Below are 21,172 nucleotides of genomic sequence, written 5' to 3' on the forward strand. Positions count from 1 at the left end.
ACACTGTTAACTGTTGCATTGAGTTCTTGCAGTCTTACCTTTGGGACATTTGGATTGTTAAACCAGAAAGAGTCCCAAAGTGGTGAAGATTGTTTTGCTACTGTTGTGTTTTTTTTGTTTTTTAACCACTGAAATAAGATTAGTCGCCAGAGAAGATGAGGGGCATTGCTGAAGACATTTAGATTGTGATTCACTGTGCAGATCGCTGCTGTGAGAAACTGCAAAAATTGCATTTCGTTGGCATTTGCTCTTTAGCTAGAAAGCTTCTGGGCAGCTGTAAAGCAGCCCATCTTTGCCATTTTATAACCAAAGCAATATCCACAGTATATAAAGGAAAAGATGTTAAGACCAAAGCATACACACACACACACACACACATACATACATACATACATATACACATATATACCATCAGATATTTTCTGAGCCCCACTATATGCTATGGGAAACAAAGAAATGGGTAAGATTTTGAGAATGCTGTCTGCTAAGACAGGGGTAGGAGTTACCATGGATAACACTCATGGTAATAGAAGCGCACACTTGACTGCTTACTATGTGCCAAGTCCAAATGCTTCACATGTATTAACTCAGTTAATTCTTCACAACAACCCTTTTGAGGTAGATGAGTTATTCTTACTTTACGGATAAGGAAACTGAGGCCCTGAGAGGTTAAGGAACTTGCATCATGTCACAGAGTTGGTAAAGGGTGGAAATGGGATTTGATCCTGGCACTCAAGCCTCAGGGTCTGGGCTGTCCTGGGACAAGGTTAGGGCTTTGGGAGATGGAAGCCCAAAGTGGTACAGGGGCTTGAAGCCCTTCCCCAAGCCCACATGTCCAGGTATGATCTGTTTTATCCCCAATGTTCATATTTGCCCCTGGTCTCAGGGCCTGGTCCTTGCTGTGCCCTCTGTCTGGGGCGCATCTCCCCAGCCCCCCGCCTGGCTCTGTCTCGTCCTCAGATCTCATCTCCTATGTTGCCTCACTCCTCCATCTACTGCAGAGCTCTCCCGCCCACCAGTTGCTCCGTCCATGATCACCCTGATTACTTCTGCAGTACCCAGGAGCACAGTGTGTAATGAGCTTAGTTGTTGACCTGTTCGTTGTCTGTCTCACCACCATTCTGAAGGTCTCTTTTTTTTAATTAACTAATTTATTTTTATTTATTAGTTGGCTGCATTGGGTCTTCGTTGCTGCGCGCAGGCTTTCTCTAGTTGTGGCGAGTGGGGGCTGCTCTTTGTTGCAGTGTGTGGGCTTCTCATTGCAGTGGCTTCTCTTGTTGTGGAGCACGGGCTCTAGATGCGCGGGCTTCAGTAGCTGTGGTGCGTGGGCTCAGTAGTTGTGGCTCGCGGGCTCTAGAGCGCAGGCTCAGTAGTTGTGGTGCACGGGCTTAGTTACTCCGCAGCACCAGGGATGGAACCCTTGTCAGCTGCACTGGCAGGCGGATTCTTAACCACTGCACCACCAGGGAAGTCCCTGTAAGGTCTTAAGGAAAGGGACCTGTGGCCTTGCCCACTAGTTGAATGTCTGGTGACTCACATGACACCCGTCCTCAGAACAAACTTTCTGAATGAGGGGAAGAGGCAGAGCCGCATCCGCTTGCCGGGGAGGGGGAGGTGGCGTGTGAGCTGGGCCCGGGTGGACAGACAGCACCTCAGCAGGAGGAGCTGGTACAATGGAGAGCACCCCCTGGAGAAAGGGGCGGGAAAGCATGGGGCGTGTTTGAAGAGCAGAGAAGGGTCCACGTGGAGGGACCCTGTGGTATGTCTTGTGCAGGGTTCTTCAGTCTCGCCGTTGACACGGGCTGGATTCTTTTGTGGGGCTGCCCTGTGTAATGTGGGATGTTTAGCACCATCCCGGCTTTTGTCCACTGGATGCCAGAAGCACCATCCCCCTCCCAGTGTGATATCCAGAAATGTCTCCAGACATCAGATGTGCCCTGGGGATCAAAATCATCCCCGGTTGGGCTTCCCTGGTGGCGCAGTGGTTGAGAGTCCGCCTGCCGATGCAGGGGACACAGGTTCATGCCCCGGTCCGGGAAGACCCCACATGCCGCGGAGCGGCTGGGCCCGTGAGCCATGGCCTCTGAGCCTGCGCGTCCGGAGCCTGTGCTCCGCAGCGGGAGAGGCTACAACGGTGAGAGGCCGGCGTACCGCAAAAAGTCCCAAAACCCAAACCAAAAACAAACCAAAAAAAATCATCCCCGGTTTAGAGCCACTGGTCTAGTGGGAATAGTAATCGGTACAGTTGGAAAATTTTCAGGCTATGTTTTAGCACCAGGTGCCAGAATGAGCGAGGATCCACTGACATCTTCATTTATCCTTTCACCAAATGTTTACTGAATGCCTCCCACCTGTCAGGGACCAAATGATAACATGCTGACAGAATGCTGGAAAGGGAAAGCAAATGTGGGCCTTTCCTTATGGAGATTAGAAGGTAGTGGCCCTTCAGCGAGGGAGTTTGATGATCAGGGTAAGCATTTTATAAAGAGTCACGATGCAGTGATTGACTGAGATGGATCAGAGCAGGGAGTCCTGCATGGAGCTGTCTTGGTAGCTCCAGGTGGGCATGGTGGACGCCTGACCCAAGACAGTGACGCTGTCAGTTAATGCTGAGTTAATTCTCTAACTTTATAGTCCAGTGGAGAAATGTGGCCTCTGTAGTCCCAATTTATGTATTATTTTGAGTCAGATTAGTTAACAGGGGTCAAAACATTGAATTCTTAAATATTCTTACAATGTAGTGATGTGTTGTAGCTCTCACACTTCTTAACCACTATCTTGTGATTTTAATTCTGTCTTCCAGAAGTCAAACTAGATTTAGAAAATGGGACTCTTATTTATAAAAAGTAAATTAAGAAAGCTGTTTGTCATTGTATTCCACCTTGAATTATTTGGGGTTGCCTATAAAGTGGCAGGTTTAGCACATCATGAAAATATAAATTATTAGAGTATTAGGTATTAATTAGCGACATGGCTGACTCCCGTAGGCCTTTTCCTAGTTGGGTAATGGAAGTAGTGATTCATTTGCTTTTGGGGGGGTGCATTCATTATAGTTAGTCATTGATTAACTGGTAAGAATGAAAGGATCAATGCGATTTCTAATTCTTGGTGTATATTAAAAAGTCAACTTTCATTAACAATTGAGAGATGTGCCCAAAAGGTATAATAAAAATGAGTGAGAGGAAATATATTGGCAGAGACAAATTCAAGAAAACATTTAGTTCGTGATATTAAAGGTGCAAACTGTAAAGAGCAATTGCAATTTGAATGTCTGTTTTTCAGGCAAGATATTGGCACATAAACAGAATCTCATAGGAAGGCTTAATGGTAAAGGATCATGTGAATTTTAAAAGGTTTTTAAGATTCTGTTCTGTATACAGTTGCTTTGTACTCAGTAATGCTTAATGGAGACTCACAGGCCTTTCCTGACCATGATTTAATACCACCCAAAATCCAATGTCCTTTTTATCCCTCGATTTTGAAAGATTGTTTCTATGACAGTCTCTATCCATTAGCTGAAAATTGGAAGTGGCCAAATCTTGTTACTCTACGACGGATGAGTCAGATTTCTTTCTAAGGCCCATTTTTTCTTTAAAAAGTATTTTTCAATTAATCTTAAAATTTGATTTAGGCTATGGTAACATACTAAATTATGGCAATTTATTTTGGTAGCTTGGAGCTTGTTTTCTTCCAGCTTGTCATCTGAGCAGACCTTGGCACTCCTAGCCGGATGAGTCTTCTCTTTAATCTCACTTGTGTGATCACCTGCCCTGAAGTCAGGGCTCTGTGGTGTAACTGGCCTGGTTCTGCCCCTCACGCCTTGTTAGTCTTGATCAAGTTATTTACCCTTGACCTTGTGAGTCTCCTCTTCTGTACCTCTAAGCAAAATGGAAGGGTTACCATGGATAAGGGCTTCTCATCCCAGATGTCTTCAGGGGCCAGGTGGTGAATGGGACCAGGTGTGGACCACAGTGAATTCCAGAGCATTCATGCCAGTAAAGGGGCAGTTACTGCTCAGTCCCAGCCAATCGTTGGCACACTCCATTTGGGCCTGGTGTGGCCACATTTTCCATGAGAATCCAGAAAGCCAAACACTGCGTGTGCCAAACAGAATACACCTGCTAATCAGATCGCATCGAGAGACCTAAAGTTTGTAATGTCTTGAGGAGATCACCAGTCAGCATCCCACAGAAAATAGATGTCCTGGGCCCTTTGCTGTTGGCAGGGTCTGTGAGCGTCACAACTTCCTGGGGAAAGGCTCTGAGCCTTGTCAGCATTATCTTTGTGTACTGTCTTCGTACTCACCAAGATGTACCATTTAAAGGAAACTTTTTGGAGACAAAAAATGTCTTTATGGAGGTGGGCAACTTGCAGGCAGCCTAGGGAACATTCCATCTTCTTCATGGTTCTCTCTCCTCCAGGTCAGCCTGGCAGCACTGAGATGCTGAACAATGGAGGCTGCTGCTCATAAACTGTGTAACCTTGAACTTGAGCCATGACTAAGATCCCTAGCCAGGTCTCAGAATTCCCTCCTTGGTTAAATGAGAGTGTTGGTTAAAGGAACTCTGAGAATCCCTCCGGCACAATTTCCAGTTCTTTAGGGGGAAAAGGTGGGCTTGTAGAAGGTGAGCCTTCAGCCTTCATAGGATGGGCTGCAACAAATGAGCTCACTCAGCTCAGTACAGGAGGGTCACATTAAACTTGTGGTTACCTGAGATTAGTTAATTACGTTAGTTAATGTTATCATCTGTGGCAGACAGGACCTGCCTCCCTGCATGAGCCCCTGCTTTTGAGCGTGGGCTGGCCTAGCGACTTGGTTGTAATGAATTGAACCTGGTAAAAGTGATGGGCAGTCACTTCTATTATCATGTTACATAAGATCGTAACTTCCGTTTACTAGCAAACCCTCTTTCTTGCCGCCTCTGATGAACAAGTTTCCACCTTATGAACTGCCATGTTGGAGAGGCCCACGTGTCAAGGAACAGGTGGCCTCTGGTTGACAGCCAGGAAGGAACAGGTGCCCTCAGTCCCCCAGTCCACAACCACCTAAGTGAGCTGGAAGCACATCCTGACTGACCTGAGTCTTCAGTTGAGACTCCAGCCTCATCCAACACTTTGATTGCAGCTTGTGAGAGATGTTGAGCAGAAGATCCAGCTAAGCTGTGCCCAGATTCCTGACCAACAGAAACTGTGAGATAGATAATGTGTCTTGTTTCAAGGTGCTGCATTTGTGGTGATTTGTTACATAGCAGTAGATGGCTAATACACCACCTCTTTGAATTTGTTTAAAAAAATAACATTGAAAAAATTACATTCACTGTAGACATTCTTATTCATAGCAGATTTAAGTGTTTTAGTTAAATGAATGTATGCATTATTGTGTCTTAACACTAAGAACCATATAGGCATTATCCAGAGGTTTGTGTCAAATGTTTCAAAAGATTACAATCTTGTTTTAGCACCATCAGGGTCAGAAATGAGATCTTAATTTAATCAACTCACTTTATTCTTTAATCCATTCATTCTAAAGTACTTAGTTTATCTCAAAAATTTGACCTTGGTCTTATCATAGTTGTCAATTAGAGTCCCTGACTGCATTCTTGTATCAAATTTGGACAAAAAAAAATTACCTCTCTATTGTGCTTTTGAAAACACACATTTGTGTATGCTGCACACACACAGTTGCTAGCAGGTGCTTTCACTGTATGTCATGATGTCATGTGAAAATCTAAAGCGTTAGAACTCACTAATTAGTAATGAATTCCCTGATTAAGTTCTTACCTGGAATCTTGGAATTCTTACCAAGAAAATTGAATTGATTTTGAAAGGTGATTTAAAGGGAGTTGATTAGACAGTAATGGATAAGACCAAGAAATGTTTAGGAACAAATACCTGAGCTGGACATAGGCAGGATGTCAGAATGAATAGGAAAATATGCAAAACAAAAACAAAATGAAACAAAAAACACAGCCACTAACAACAGCAAAACCCCTCCCGGACATTGTTTCAATTTAGGGAAACAATCACTTTACATCTGTTTGATATAAAACACATTTAAACAGGCCCTTGATTAGTTGCATGACAGTGCTTCTCACACTTGGATTTGCATAAAATCATTTGGGAATTTGTTAAAGTGCAGATTCTGACTCAGTAGGTCTGGGGTGGGCTTCCTAAGCTCGCAGGTGATGGTGATGTTGCTGGTCCGTTGCCACACCTTGAGGACTGAGGTGGAGGCCCAGCCCAGCCCCCCCGTGCCCAGGTACAGCCTGCATAGTTGCTCTCTTGTCATCCTCACCTTCTCCCTCAGCCTCCATTTCCAGGTACTTCTGCTCCTTAATTTGGGGTGTCAGTCATTTACCAGGCTCTTTGACTAGGAAAATTAAAAACAAAACAGAACAACAAGCAATAAACCACTGGACCCTTAAGTGGTTTTTAAATGCCCTGATTGTGTATCAGGTTGCTTTAGGGATGGTCCTTACCATATCCAGACTTCCACAGTTAGAGCTGCTAGAACAGTGCTTTCCGGAGTCTAAAGAGAGAAGCTGGGGCCAGACACTTGCTCTGCCCTGGAAGGGAGGCATCATCGTAAGCATTCCCAGGCCCTTGTAGGTGTCAGTCAGCTAATACCTATGCTCTGTCCTTGGGGTAATTCTGGACTTTGGTGAAATAATTTAATGCAAATGTTTTTAAGAATTGGCTTTCCTAATATAAAAGTCTGCCCTTCTGAGGGGTGGGGGAGGTGTAAGTTTACAAAAGATCCCTCCATCCAGTACTAAGTCTTACAAGCCTCAAATATCTTAAATTCAGCCTTGATTAAAATTAAGATGAGGCCAAACACCACAAACTTCTGTAGCAGGAACTTTAAGAGGCTCCAGGTGCTTTTGAGAACGCAGAACCCTGAGTCAGCCCATTGCCTTTATTAGATAGGTAAGGTAGATGGAACAGTGACATGGAGCTGTCATTTATTTTAGGTCAAATCTGTTTATTTTGTGCCTTGTCATCATAAAATTGAGATTCTTTCTAAGATTTTACTTAGTAAACCAGTAGTAATGAAAGATTTAATACCTCCAAAGATGACTTTTCGAGACTATGACTATTTGTGATAGGCAACTATAATTGTTAAAATGTTCACTGTAGAAAACTTTATAAATTCTGTTTGTTGTAGCAGATTGATTTATGCCCCAGCTTTGGGGTGTCAGTCATCTCCCTGATTAATTTATCCAGTTTAATCAGCTTTGCAAACTACCTCAGAAACAGGAACATAGCTAAAAGCATTCATCAGTGCAAAATGGTTATTATTAAAGTAAAATAAATGAACAGTGCCAACAATTAACTTTAAAACTCAAATCAGAATCTCAGTTTTTTTCATGACACCAACCTTGAGCTCTTGAAGAAGTTTTGCTGACTCCTTCCTGGCCCTTTATCTTTAAGTCTGATCTGTGTAACAAATTACCCAGAAACTTGGCAGCTTGCGAAAACTAATGTGCATTATCTATCTCACAGTTACCATCAGGAATCTGGGTGCAACCTAGCTGGGTCCTTCTGCTGCAGGGTCTCATGAGGGTTCCGTCAAGGTGTCACCTGTGGTGTGGTCTCATCCAGAAGCTCACCTAGGGCGAATCCTCTTCCAGGTTTACTCACATGCTTGTTGGCAGGATTTGGTTTCTTACAGGTTGTTGCATGGGTGGGGGGACTCTGTTCTTCACAGGCTGTTGGTCAGAGCCCTCCCTCAGTTCCTTGGCGTGTTGGCCTTTCCAGGGGGCTACTCATCATGACAGCCTGTTCCCTCCAGGAGAAGGGCTCCGAGGGAGAGTGAGCAAGATGAAAGTCAGGGTCTTTTCTTTAGCCTTATCTCTCTCTTTTTCAAAACCACTGTATTGAGATACGATGACATGAAATGATGTACGTATATAATGGGTACAACTCAGTGAGTTTGGGGATAAGTATAGACCTGTGAAACCATCACTACCATCAACATCTATCATAAACATCCATCTCCTCCTAAAGTTTCTTCCCACCCCCTTTATTGCTGTTGTTGTTTGTGTGTGTGATAGGAACACTTAAGATCTACCTTCTTAGCAAATTTTAAGTGTCCAATACAGTATTGTTAGCTATAGGCACCGTCCTATATAGTAGATCTCCAGAACTTATTTATCTTGCATAATTGAAACTTTGTGCCCTTTGATCCTCCCCTCCCCATTTCCCCTCCCTACCCCACAGCCCCTGGAAAACATCGTTCTGCTCTCTGCTTCTATGAGTTTGACTATTTTGGATTCTACATACAAGTTGAGGATCATGCAGTATTTGTCTTTCTGCGACTGGCTTATTGCAGGTAGCTTAATGTCTCCAGGTTCATCCATTTTGTCCCAAATGGCAGGATTTCCTTTTTTTAAGACTGAATGATATTCTGTTGTATGTGTATACCACTTTTTCTTTATCCATTCATCCACTGAGGAACATTTAGGTTGTTTCCATATCTTGGTCTAGCCAGTCTCTGAAGGCACATCCTATAACTGTATTCTGCTTATTAGAAGCAGTCCAGCCCACACTCAAGGGGAGGGGATCACACAGGATGTGAGTATCAGGACTCAGGGGTCTTCCGGGGGCATTTTGGAGTCTCTCTGCCACATGTCGTAAGGGCTCAATGAGTATGAGTCAGATCCGTTGTAGTGCTGGATCGCTGTCCTTGGCAGTGAGATGCACACAACAGGGTTTCATTGCAGTCCTTGTTCAGGGTGAGTTTAGGTAGGTTGTGATTTGACTGAACAGCTAGCATTTTAAGCTGTAGTTCAAGAACTGGCAGGTTAACACACATACATAATTTGTTCTGGAAAGTATGGATAGGTAATTTTGTTTGTTTACCTGCTTGTCTTAAGTTCTGGAAGAGGAATTAAGGAAAGGAGGCCTAAAGCCTGAGATCCATTCTAAGATGATAGTAAGCTAGGCACGGTGGGTGGGAGGGTGGTCGGTGGGAGGGTGGGCATGGAATTTTAAAAGCTTATGTGCTGGGCTTCCCTGGTGGCGCAGTGGTTGAGAGTCCGCCTGCCGATGCAGGGGACACGGGTTTGTGCCCCGCTCCGGGAGGATCCCACATGCCACGGAGTAGCTGGGCCCGTGAGCCATGGCCGCTGAGCCTGTGCGTCCAGAGTCTGTGCTCCGCAACGGGAGAGGCCACAACAGTGAGAGGCCCGCGTAACGCAAAAAAAAAAAAGCTTATGTGCTACATCTAGATCTCAGCTTAAATGACCCCACCTCAGAGAGGCCTTCCCTGTGCACCCAATTTAAATTAACCATTGCTTTCACCGTAATCCTCGCAGAGCCCTTAGCACCCTCCGGCTCTATTCTCTGCGAATTTCCTTGTTTGCTGTCTCTCCCCGCAACCCCCCCTCCCCCCGTGAGAACTAAGCCCACGAGAGCCGAGACCTTACCTGTCTTGGTCCACTTGTGTGTCATCAACACCTCGCACGGGGCCCGGCAAACAGTAGGCTCTCGGTAAATACTGAATAAATGAGTGAAATGAACACAAAGATGTAAAATGACTTCAAGGAGCTTTTGGGAAATTCTAGTATCTTCATGACTTCCAAAGGAAATGCCATTTATTCAGCTGACCTGCAAAATATGTTCATTTGTTAAAAAGAAGAAAACAGTCTCAAGGTTGTGGGGTAGTTTTGTCCCTGCAGCTGATGGCTGGTGTCCATGAGGCAAGTCATGTCACCTCTCTGGGCTGAGGATAAAATCTGGGCTGATGAGTGGGTGTGTTCAGACTGCTCTGTCCCCAGAACCCGCTCAGGCAGAGGAGGCTACGTGTTTTCAACACTGGTCAGCCACCTGTGGTTTTGTTTGAAGAAAGGATTCTGTGGCCAAAGAAAAGTGTGAAACCCACGCACCCACTGATGGGCGTTCCAGCTCTGTAAATGCAGACACTGCTGGCAGTGTTTTGGGCAGATCAGGGTGGAGACCCGTGGCCCTTGAAGCTTTGGCAGAACCAATAGGAAGAGCAGCCCGATGGTTTACCTTCCGGTGACCTAAGTGCTCTCCAAGGACATAAAGAATTAAAGAGTCTCGTCCCCCAGCCCTGCCCTGCAGCCTCACACCTCACCTCTGCCCACATCATGCTGCCTTGGAAATGTTAGCATCATTGTTTGTTTTCCACATTAACTAAGATTTTGTTTCTGGCCCTGCCTTCCCCACCAGATAGCCGGAGCTTCTGAGCTCCAAGTTTTTGTCACATCCCCTGAAACAGTGCAAATTGTGCCATTAAGCCTGGCGTAAAAGATTTGAAAGCACTTCACCTCGTCGTTTAAACATAATACTTCTGGCAGCTTTCAATTTGGGGTATTTTTAATTCTAATTAAAAAACTATTGAACATTAAGATCCTCTATATAGCGTGCCGTGGTGCCTCTGTGCTCCATTTTGGCCGTCTGGCTTTTAAACAGACAGCTTGGTTGCATAGCTGTTAATGGCCCATGTGGTTTTTCCCTGGCCTTTGGGAATCACCAGCTCCAGGCATAATTAGTATAAATCAAAATCCTCTAGCTGATGACAGGAAAATGGTGTGTTTGAACAGCAGCTTATTAAAATGACCTACTTAATTTAAGAAAAATATTGTATCCACTCGCAGGGTAACCTGGGTGCTTTCCCTGACAGATTTTATAATATTTCTTCCCTCTCTTTTCTTCCTTCCTCCCTCCCTTCCTTCCTTTCATTCTTTCTTTTTTTTTTTCTTTTTTTTTTTAATTAAAGAAAAGGAAAGGGAATGGAAAGGCCCGTTCTACTTCATCCAAGGTGCAGACCCACAGTTCGGACTGATGAAGGCCTGGTCCACTGGGGACTGTGACAGCGGTGGCGACGAGTGGAAGCAGGAGATCCGTCTGACGGAGCAAGCCGTCCAGGCTATCAACAAGCTGAGCCCCAAGCCCAAGTTCTTTGTTCTGTGCGGGGACCTCGTCCATGCCATGCCCGGTAAGACTGGGGTCACCGTTGTGACCTTGTCTTCTTCTCCCATCCAGAAAAAAATGATTTGTCTTAAAAGACGACTCTATTCAGTAACGGCTCATTCTTTCTCTTCACGACGGTTGCAGTATCGTCAAACATCAGAAAATACACGCTCATTTTGTTTTAAGAATTTGGCAAGATTAATCACAGTAATTAGGCAGAGCTACAGTTCTTATGGTCTGAGCTTACTATGAAAAATGGAACAGTTTCCTACGTGTCACCTTTCTTCATTTCCAGGGGACAAACTTGAACTGCCTTCAGATCCCATATCCATAAACGTAGTCTTCTCCTTTCATTTCCCTTTTCCTTGTGCTTTTATTTCTCCTGTATTTGTTAGTGCTTTTTCAGTTTCAAATGACAATCTAACTTGAACTAGATTAATTTTTTTTTTTTAAGTTTGTGTTACCCTATGGGACTGTAAAGTCCAAGGGCAGATTTAGGCTTCAAGTATGGCTGGATCCAGGGGCTCAGAGGTTGCTATCAGGGCTTGGTCTCTTCCTTGCTCAGCCTTGCTTTCCTCTGGGTTGAATTTATTCTCATGCAGGCTCTTTCCAGGTAGTGGCTCCTGGGAGCTTTAGGTTTATGTCCTCCTTACTGAAACCACAACAGAAAGTGCCTTATTCTTTTTTAAAAAATAAATAATTAATTAATTTTTGGCTGTATTGGGTCTTTGTTGCTGTGCACAGGCTTCCTCTAGTTGTGGCGAGTGGGGGCTACTCTTCATTGCGGTGTGCAGGCTTCTCATTGTGGTGGCTTCTCTTGTTGCGGAACATGGGCTCTAGGCGCGCGGGCTTCAGTAGTTGTGGCACACGGGCTCAGTAGTGGTGGCTCGCGGGCTCTAGAGTGCAGGCTCAATAGCTGTGGCCCACGGGCTTAGTTGCTCCATGGCATGTGGGATCTTCCCGGACCAGGGCTCGAACCCGTGTCTCCTGCATTGCCAGGCGGATTCTTAACCACTGCGCCACCAGGGAAGCCCCTGAAAGTGCCTTATTCTTAGTGGTCCAATCAGAGTTACAGACCAACACCCATCCAGCTCACATAGCCCCATGAAGCCGGGGTGTGGGGTCAGCTCCCCTGCAGCCAAGTGGTCAGAAGAACAGGATGGTTCCCCTGAAGAAAAGTGAGATAGTAGGAATGTGAACATAACAGGTCCTTTTTAGAACTCGCTTCCTTTATTTATTCCCCTTTCCTTTGATATCCTTCTCTCCCAGGCAAAGATAAAGCCCAGTGAGCAAGTATAAGAAAGTGGAAACCGCCCCTGCCCATCTGCGAGGCAGAGCAGGCACCCAAGCCCACTCTTGTCTGTGTCCTGGTCTCTGCTTAGTGGACAGAGATGACCCAAAGACCACTGCAGAAAACACTGTAGTTGCTGTGGGTGTTTGTTTTTGGCTAACGTTACCTTGTAAACCAAGACTCTTGAGTCCTGCTATGATTTCTAATGTCTTTAGAAGCCAAGGCACTCTGCAGGAAGCCTGGGTACACTAATTCCTCCCCTCCAGGACTCACTTGTCTGGTAACCTACCTATCTAGAACAACCCCAGTGTGAACGTGTGAGGATGGAGAAGGGTCTGCCCAGAATGGCTCTCCTTGAAGTCTAGGGAGTAGGGCCAGCAGGGAGAACCCTCAGACCTTCCCTCATTCTCTGTTTACTCACATTTTACACAAAGTCAAGATTGTGAACATGCCCACAGTCCACGTCATTAACTCCCCATCCCCCTGGAGGAGCCCAGTGATGCCATCCCTGGAGAAGCAGCCTGTCCTGCTATTGGGCCTATACAGAGGCGGCAGGATGGGCAAGAGGGAAAACAAGGCAGTGGACAAAGACCTGAACTAGGTCTCACGTGGCGGGGATGCCAGCTCCACATCTGCCACATCTACCACTGATGCACTGCGTACACTTGGCCAGAACCCTTACCTTCTTAGAGCCTCAGTTTCTGAACCAAGAGCCCATTGATGCATGTGTAGCCTCAATAGTCTGGGGCTACACAGCGCAGGGCAGACGACTCTATACCTCCATGCAGGTGGTGAATATCTCAGCAGCTTGGTACAGAAATGTATTCTCAGGAAGTTGCTGAGTTTCTTTTTTTAGAGAGGTAAAATCCTAGCTGCCTATGAACTTGGCCACCCTTGGTGACTCTTGGCTGAGGGTTCTCCAGTGCTGAGATTATACAGTGCTAAAGTGACCACAGAGTACCCCAGTTTCTAAAGGAGTTAGAAATTGTAGCAGGACTTGGAGTCTTGGTTTACAAGGTAAACCAAGGTAGTGTGTGAGTTGATCTAACAGATTTATGTTACTTCCAAATGGTTTGATTTGCAGGTAGCTGGTTTCTTTGGAATCATTTGGCCCGATATTCACTGTAGCATCGGCTAGAGCTCTCCCTCTGGACGACACAGTGAACAGACTTCCACTGGACAGTTGAAACAGATTCCAAATTTACTGCTTTTCTGTCCAGTGTTTTTTTTTTTCCTTTGAAAATAGAATATTATGAGACTCACTAGAATTATATAACATGTTCTTGTAGATGTTTACTGACTTGTTCTGAATTATGTTAATGTATTCAGTCATATTTCAAAATAAGGTTTAAAATAAAAGCATTCCGTGTGATTACACTGCTTCTTAAATAAAGTGTACTGAACATAAGTAAATTAAAAGATAGAGTTTTTATGATCAACCCTACCAGTTGGTCAGAAGACCTCAAAAATGTGAACTAGCCAACTTTTGAGAAATTGTTTTATATTCATTGTGACCCGAACAGAATTCTGAAGATTTGGATTGTTTTGTGGGATTGTAACTGACCCAGTGAAAGGATTGTAACTGTTTTGAATATTGTGGTCTGAGGTTTAAACAGAACGTTTTGAATCTAGTTACCATTTTTTTTTGCATTTAATTGCATTTTTTAATATGCAATTAGTGGCTTCCCCCTCATTTAGCTCATATTCAGGGGCAGACTTTAGAAAAGTAATTATTTGCTTTGACTGCTTAACACATTGTTAATTATCAAATGCATATATTAATAGGCAGATAAAATCAGAGAGCATACTTTTAATTCCGCCATAAATAATATCTTGGGCCAAGTAGTTTTAAGTTCAAATTGGGGAAAAAGAACTTTACAAGTAATACTTTTGCTAATGAAAGTCCGAATATGCTTTTCTATTATAAATATCCATCATAATATTCGTTCATCTACAAACATTTATTGTGTGCAAACTAAGTGTCAGTTACAGATGCTGTGGATATGATAGTTAGAAATGAGAGACCAGCCCTTCCACGGAGCTTAGAGTCTGGTAAGGGAAGTGTAAAACCCAGGATGGTTAAGGGGTGCCATTGGTGCCAAGGCCTGCAGGAAAAAGCCTAAGAAATGCAGGACAAAGCCCATTTTGTTTTGAAACATATGCAGTTTTCATCCTGCAGGCGTCTTTTGGGTTATCTTGGTATTTTCTTATTTTATAAAGCTTCTCTATGGGATAAACCACATTATAAGTAGCAAATGAAGACTTGTACAAATATTGAGACCATTGATTTTCAATCCTTCACTGTTGAGCCCAGGATGACTTTCTTCAGTCCTTCTGATGTTGAGGCATCAACCCACTGATGCTGTCCCCAGGAGCCTTATTAGGTTTCGACAGTTACATGAGAAGCTGGAATGTGATGATACAATTAGGGTGCAGGAGAGTCCCTTTAGCCTTTGGAACGGGTTGGTGTGTCTGTCCCTGTTTGGTAGCAAGGGCTATAACCAAACAAAACAGATAAAGCGGGAGGGATTCTTCCCTTGATACAAAGTCTCCTTGAAGAGTTCTTTGTTTACTGACCTCCACTGGGGCAGCTGTTACATGATGTTTCAGTTGATTCAGCCCCAGGAAGTCCTCTGTTTCGTAAACTGAGGCAAGCCTGCGTTAGCATTATTTCAGTAGGTGGTGTATTAGTTTCCTATGGCTGCTGTAAACAATTACTATAGACTTAGTGGTCTAAAACAACACATTTATTCTCTTATAGTTCTGGAGGACAGAGTATAAAATGGGTGTGAAGGGCCACATCCTTTCTGGGAGGTTCCAGCCTCTAGAGGCTGCGCACATGTCCTGGGTCAAGGCCCCTTCCTCTGTCTTCAAAGCCAGCAAGGTAGCATCTTCTCTCCTCACTGACCTTTGATTCACCCTCTCATATTCTCTTACTCCTATCCTCCTGCTTCCCTCTTATCAACACCCTTGTGATCCTGTTGGCCTGTTCAGATAGCCCAGGATAATCTCTTCATCTCAAAATCCTTAACTTTATCGCATCTGCAAATTCCCTTTTGCCTTGTAAGGTAACGTATTCATAGATTTGGGGGACTGGGCTGTGGACATCTTTGGGGGACCACTATTCAGCCAACCACAGACTGGCAAAGGATGACTTCAGGGTCTGTTCTGTGCCAGGAACTGTGCTGCTAGCGCACCCTCTATGGGCTTGGAAAAGTGTCATTGTTATGTCCATTGTCCCAGGGTCACTTAGCTTGTAAGTGGTGGAGCCAGGATCTTACTCAGGTCCGTCTGTTTCCAAATTTAATGCACTTCTGCTGCAGCCTTGCTACTCAAAGGCTGGTCCTCAGAGCTGTAACCAGGAGCTTGTTTGAAATGTAGGATTTCTGTCCCACCCAGACCTAACGAGACATAATCAGCAGCTCAACAAGATCCACAGGTGAATCTTATGGACAATTAAGTCTGAGAAGCACTTAATAGACTGATATGCACAGTGCACTGGGTGTTTGGCTTCTCTGTGTATTATGTACCATTTTGTGTGTATGCAAGTGGTTTGTGAAAATGCACTTTAGCTCTTAAAGATAATGGTGTTTAGCAAGAGAGCTACCTTTGCTTTAGACTTACCGTGCTCAGCTTCAAAGGGAAATGCTTTAAGTTTGTAGCTTTTTATTTTGCTTTTTAAACAACAGTTTGAATAACTAAAGCCGAATGACCTCTGCTCTGCAGGGCTTCCCAAACAGAACCTGACAGAAATTTTCAGGAAAGCAGCCACACCTATATGCTTTAAAAGTATCTTTATGCAGAAAGGTCAGGAGGGCTAGCACTGGTTCTTCGGGTCCTGTCTGTGTGCATGATCCCTTATCTGCCATTCCAAAGTTCACAAAGCTCTGAACACTAAGCGTTTTTTGCTTTAGTTTGAACTAACTCAGTTGGCAGCAAAACTGACCTGAACAACGTGAAGCTATTTATATATAGTCTCTATTTATCCTACTTAAAACATTCATGTATTTTGCTAGTGAAATATTACCGTGTTCCATGACGGGGTGGTGCCTGAGACCCAGCTGGAGGCATTATTTAATATGTGCCCTCTGCCTGGTATTGCTATTTTTAAGTTTGAAAACCTCCAGATTTCAAACCAGATCTGGCCCAAAGCATTTTGGATAAGAACACATGAATCTGCAGTGTTGATCATTTGGAATTTATAGATGAAGAAACCTTTCATCACTAGAAGCAGAAGGCTCTTCCTTCCTTCCCATTTAATGTCACACCCCCAAGTTCACTTGTGCACACCCATTGCACAGTGGCCACATTTTAGTTTCAAAGTTAAAAATGTTCCCAGGCATCTTATATTTGAATTTTGGGGACCATTCCTGTTGGGACCAAAGTGACTGAATATGAAAATGGAGTTGCGTTCAGAAATCATTCTGACAAATTGAAAGAGGGGGTACGTACACAAAGGTGATGTTTGCTACAGATAAGTGCAGACTAATCCACTTAGGTGGAAAACTCTTCACTTCAGGGTAGAGAAGGACTGAGCTTCTGCAGATATGACTGCAAAAGGCTGGAGATTAAGGGGATTAGTGGCATGGTGTTTAGGATGGGAGACACTCTGGGAATGTAAAGCAGAACTGCTGAATTGTGGTTTTCCTGCAAGATCCAAGTGAGACTTAAAAGGTTCTATTTCATCTAGTTTGGTAGCCCCTCACCTTAAATTAGATGTGAAGGGCTAGGCCAAGGTCCAGATAAGAGTAGCTCTGGCTAAATGGCCATCAAGACTCCTTCCCCACTTAGATTTCTAATTCTATGATGAATGGGTAGAATTGGGAAATAAAGCAAGATGGAATGCTTTGGTACGCTGGGCTTCAGGCAGAAAATAAGCCATTTGTCCTTCTGTGTTCACACAATCCAGGAAGGTTGGTGTTTATTTTTCCCCAGCTGGGCAGGCACAAACATGTGAATGTAATTCTGGTACAAGACAGACTATGATAAGCAAAGCCTCAGAGGCACACTTTTGAAAACCAAAGCCAGGATTAAGGCTGTGGCCAGGAAAAGGCCTTATGTCCGCCCTCCAGCCTCTAGGATTCACCTTCCCCCAAGCTGAGTTCTAAGTTCCTAAAGGGCAGCGAGTGTGTGTATCTGTGTTGGTGTGTATTTACATCAAGCGCCCAACACTGTGGGCATGTGAACGGTGTGAATGAATGCAGGCCAAGTGAATCACTGTATGTTTCCCGGGGTCCTTAGCAAGTAGCTGGCACATGGTAGGCCCCCAGTACAAACTTCTGGATTAGATGAGTAATCAATTCATTTATTTAACAAATCTCTGTTGAGTGCTTACTCTGAGCCAGGCACTGTTCCAGATGCCTGTGCTACGTAAGTGAATAAAACAGATCAAAACCTGTGCTTGACCTAGAAATAAGGAATAGGGACGCATGGAAACATGAAAGTATTATTTTTTGTCATTCTTATCTTTTGTAGGATTCAAACTCATGTACCTATGGATCTGTTTTGTTATTTTATTAGATTTTTAAATTATACGAGTAATATGTGAATACATTCTCTTTGTAAAGATTTAAAATCTGTATCTAGAATAAACTGTAACCCCCAACCAGGTCCATCCCTTGGGGTCACCATAGTTAAAAGTATGTGTGTGGTGAGCACCCTGGTCTTCCATAAATGTCATCATTCTGTGCACACTGCTCTGTGCCTCGCTTTTTCCCCTTGCATCCATCTGGAAAACCCTTTTACGCTGATACACAGAGGTTTATGTCAGGCTTTTAATAACTGTGGTGAGTTCCGTGGGTTGGAATCTCCTGACTGATTAGTTCTCTCTCCTCACCATCACTAGGAGTGATCATCTAAACAGTGCCGCTAGCAGAGGTTCTTCTTGTGTACTCAGGTCAGCTTTTCTTTAGGCTTGAAGTCAAAATGGGTTGGCTGGTTCGGGACGTGCTCTAGCACTTGGAGGGAGTGAACACCAGGCAGTTCGCTTTGCAGTTCCCAGGAGGACGCCTCTCAGGGACTGGCCGCACTTTCCTTCTGTACCGTCTCTTCTGTGCAGCAGCATCTCTGCCTGCACTGCCCACCACACCCCAGGTACTCAGAAAGTTTCCACTGAATGGAAACCCTTTTGTCCCTATTAACAGGATTTGTTCCTGTTGTTGTTGTTGTTTTTAAAAGAAGCTCAGTTAACTCATGTTCAATTCCTTGGCTGTATAATTAGCCTTGCATTGTTATTTTTAAGTGCATATTCCAGGCTCCAAGAAATGCCACGATTTAAAGACAATTTACCACACAGCTTAACATACAGAAACATTAAAGGGGGGTTCTGTGGGTGCAAGAAGGTGACCCGCCTTGGTTGAAATATCACCAGGCCCTGGACTGGGCCGGGCTGCTGTCTTCAGCTCTTCCAGCAGGTTGTGTGCAGGCCAAATGTTGAGCCGTGGTGACCCAGAGCAATCAGCCAGGCCCGGGCTCCCGGGCTCCTTCACATCCATTATAAGCGCTGTTGAAGCATCCAGGCGATCAGGAACAATGCCTCCCTTCTGCTGGGGCTGATTGAACTAATTTACTTGATATTACTAATTAGGGAACTCTGAGCATTACTTGCAGAGTTGTTTCTTTTTTGTTGCTGTTGTTCATGGAGAGAGGATTTTTTATTGAGATACAGTTGACATACAACATTATATTAGTTTCAGGTGTATAACAGTGATTCAATATTTGTATATACTGTGAAAGGATCACAGTAAGTCTAGTTACCATCTGTCACAATACATAGTTACAAATTTTTCTTGTGACTTTTTTCTTTAACATCTTTATTGGAGTATAATTGCTTTACAATGGTGTGTTAGTTTCTGCTTTATAACAAAGTGAATCAGTTATACATATACATATATCACCATATCTCTTCCCTCTTGCATCTCCCTCCCTCCCACCCTCCCTATCCCACCCCTCTAGGTGGTCACAAAGCACTGAGCTGATCTCCCTGTGCTATGCGGCTGCTTCCCACTAGCTATCTGTCTTACATTTGGTAGTGTATAGATGTCCATGGCACTGTTTCTGATGATGTGTGTGGTCTGAAGCAGCACTGCTGGGAGCGGTGATCGCCCTCACGCCCCCGCCAGCATCTGCCACGTGGCCTTATGGCAGAGGCCCTGTGCCCGCTGCTGGGCATCTCAGCTTGTTCTGTGCCCAGACCCCTTTGGCAGCTTGCTGAAACCTCTGGACCACCTCTCATAATAATGTTTCTAAATGCATAAAATATAATGCATGAGGTTTCTCAGAAACCAATTATATTGAAATACAGTTATCAAAATATTTTAAAATTTATTTGATAGAGTAAAATGCATGCCTGTTTGTTGATCTATTGTTATATAATACAGTCTAACAGCAAGGCTAATAACTACTGTATTTTCAAAGTGGTGCTTGAGCTTAAGCAACGTTGTGAGGTATTGCAACAACTGTAATGGAATATGAAAAATCCTCGTGATTTCTGTTGGTGGACAGGATCACAGGAGCGTGAATACCTCTGTGGCTTTCTGCCTAACTTCATAGTAGAAGGAAATGCTAGATGTCAGTTAGAGGTCATTGAAAATGTAGGCTTTTTCCCCATCTAGGTTCACAGATCCCCGTGGACTCCAGGTTAAGAGCCCTTATCCATGTGCACATGTGGATATACTCTTGTTTGACTAGTCAGAGCTTTCTCTTCATAGTCAATGTGTGGATATTATAATTGCCCACAGTATAAACTCAATGGCAGAAACTCTACCTTGAATTAAAGGCTAAAACGCTTCTTAATTGTAGCTAGGAAAATGTGACCTCTGATTATTCCCTGAAAAGAAATGAGCTGAGTAACAGGAGCTAGTTAACAATTGTCTTTTGTAGATTTATTTACTTTATTTATTTATTTTTGGCTGTGTTGGGTCTTCGTTGCTGTGCGCAGGCTTTCTCTAGTGGCGAGCGGGGGCTACTCTTCGTTGTGGTGCGCGGGCTTCTCATTGTGGTGGCTTCTGTTGTTGGGGAGCACAGGCTCTAGGTGCATGGGCTTCAGTAGTTGTGGCACATGGGCTCAGTAGTTGTGGCTCGTGGGCTCTAGAGTGTAGGCTCAGTAGTTGTGGCCCACGGGCTTAGTTGCTCCGCAGCATGTGGGATCTTCCCGGACCAGGGCTCGAACACCTGTCCCCTGCATTGGTAGGCGGATTGTTAACCACTGCGCCACCAGGGAAGTCCCTCCTGTCAGTACATTTAAAACTATTAGGCATTCTATCAGTTTCAGCATCTTGAAGAAATTTCTTCTAGAGCCCTCTGTTTCCTGGCTCATTATTCTCTAAGCCTAACAGCTGTCATATTGGCATTTCCATCCCTGTTCTAGGGACTGACTACCTCTCTCAGGTTGGATCCCCGTTTCTTCGCTTTGTAGCAGACCATGATTGTAGAGGCCATTAGGCAAAGAACCTGTGGCAGTCTGCTCCGCGACCCCGGCCAGCCCTCTGAGTGGCGCAGGCCACTGAGCAGAACAGCTAGGGAGCTCACTTCCACCCTCCCCCACATCCTGGGGGGTTTCCTGGAGGCGGCAGAGGGATGCTACAGAAGCTTGCAGAGTCCCTGGCAAACCAATACAGTGTAGACAAAACCAACGTCTTTCTAGCTCGTGCTTAGCTGATTGGAATAGTTACATCTTTCCTTTCGCTGTTTTTGCTCTAAATACTAATTTTCTGGAATTGGGACATTTCACTTCCTTAATGGGCCTATTATCTGCAACTAAATGAAATAGTAAAAAGAAGCACTATCCCAAAGGAGTTCAATTACCAGTTAATTGGTCAAGTGATCAGAATGTGAAATGAAAAAAATAATGAGAGGTTAGAAAAGGGAGCACATTTCAGGCCAAAACTGCTGAGGATGCCTATTTTGTAACTTCCATAATTTAGACACTCACCTGCATGTTTG

At 44.3% G+C, this 21,172-nt stretch overlaps 1 protein-coding gene across 5 annotated transcripts in view; it reads left to right on the top strand.

Annotated features, from left to right (window-relative positions):
* Positions 1–21,172, top strand: part of CPPED1 (calcineurin like phosphoesterase domain containing 1) — a 120,571-nt gene that overhangs the window by 14,033 nt on the left and 85,366 nt on the right. For 4 of the 5 annotated variants that reach the window (XM_082645217.1, XM_082645221.1, XM_082645219.1 and 1 more), the window contains exon 2: positions 10,745–10,963. The exons of the other annotated variant lie outside the window; for it this stretch is intronic. In XM_082645217.1, coding sequence (XP_082501343.1) covers positions 10,745–10,963 — 219 coding nt within the window. The remainder of the gene's footprint in view (positions 1–10,744; positions 10,964–21,172) is intronic. 5 annotated transcript variants of the gene reach the window in all.

This window comes from Mesoplodon mirus, assembly GCF_964341445.2.
Source record: "Mesoplodon mirus genome assembly, chromosome: 15".
Taxonomy (NCBI): domain Eukaryota; kingdom Metazoa; phylum Chordata; class Mammalia; order Artiodactyla; family Ziphiidae; genus Mesoplodon; species Mesoplodon mirus.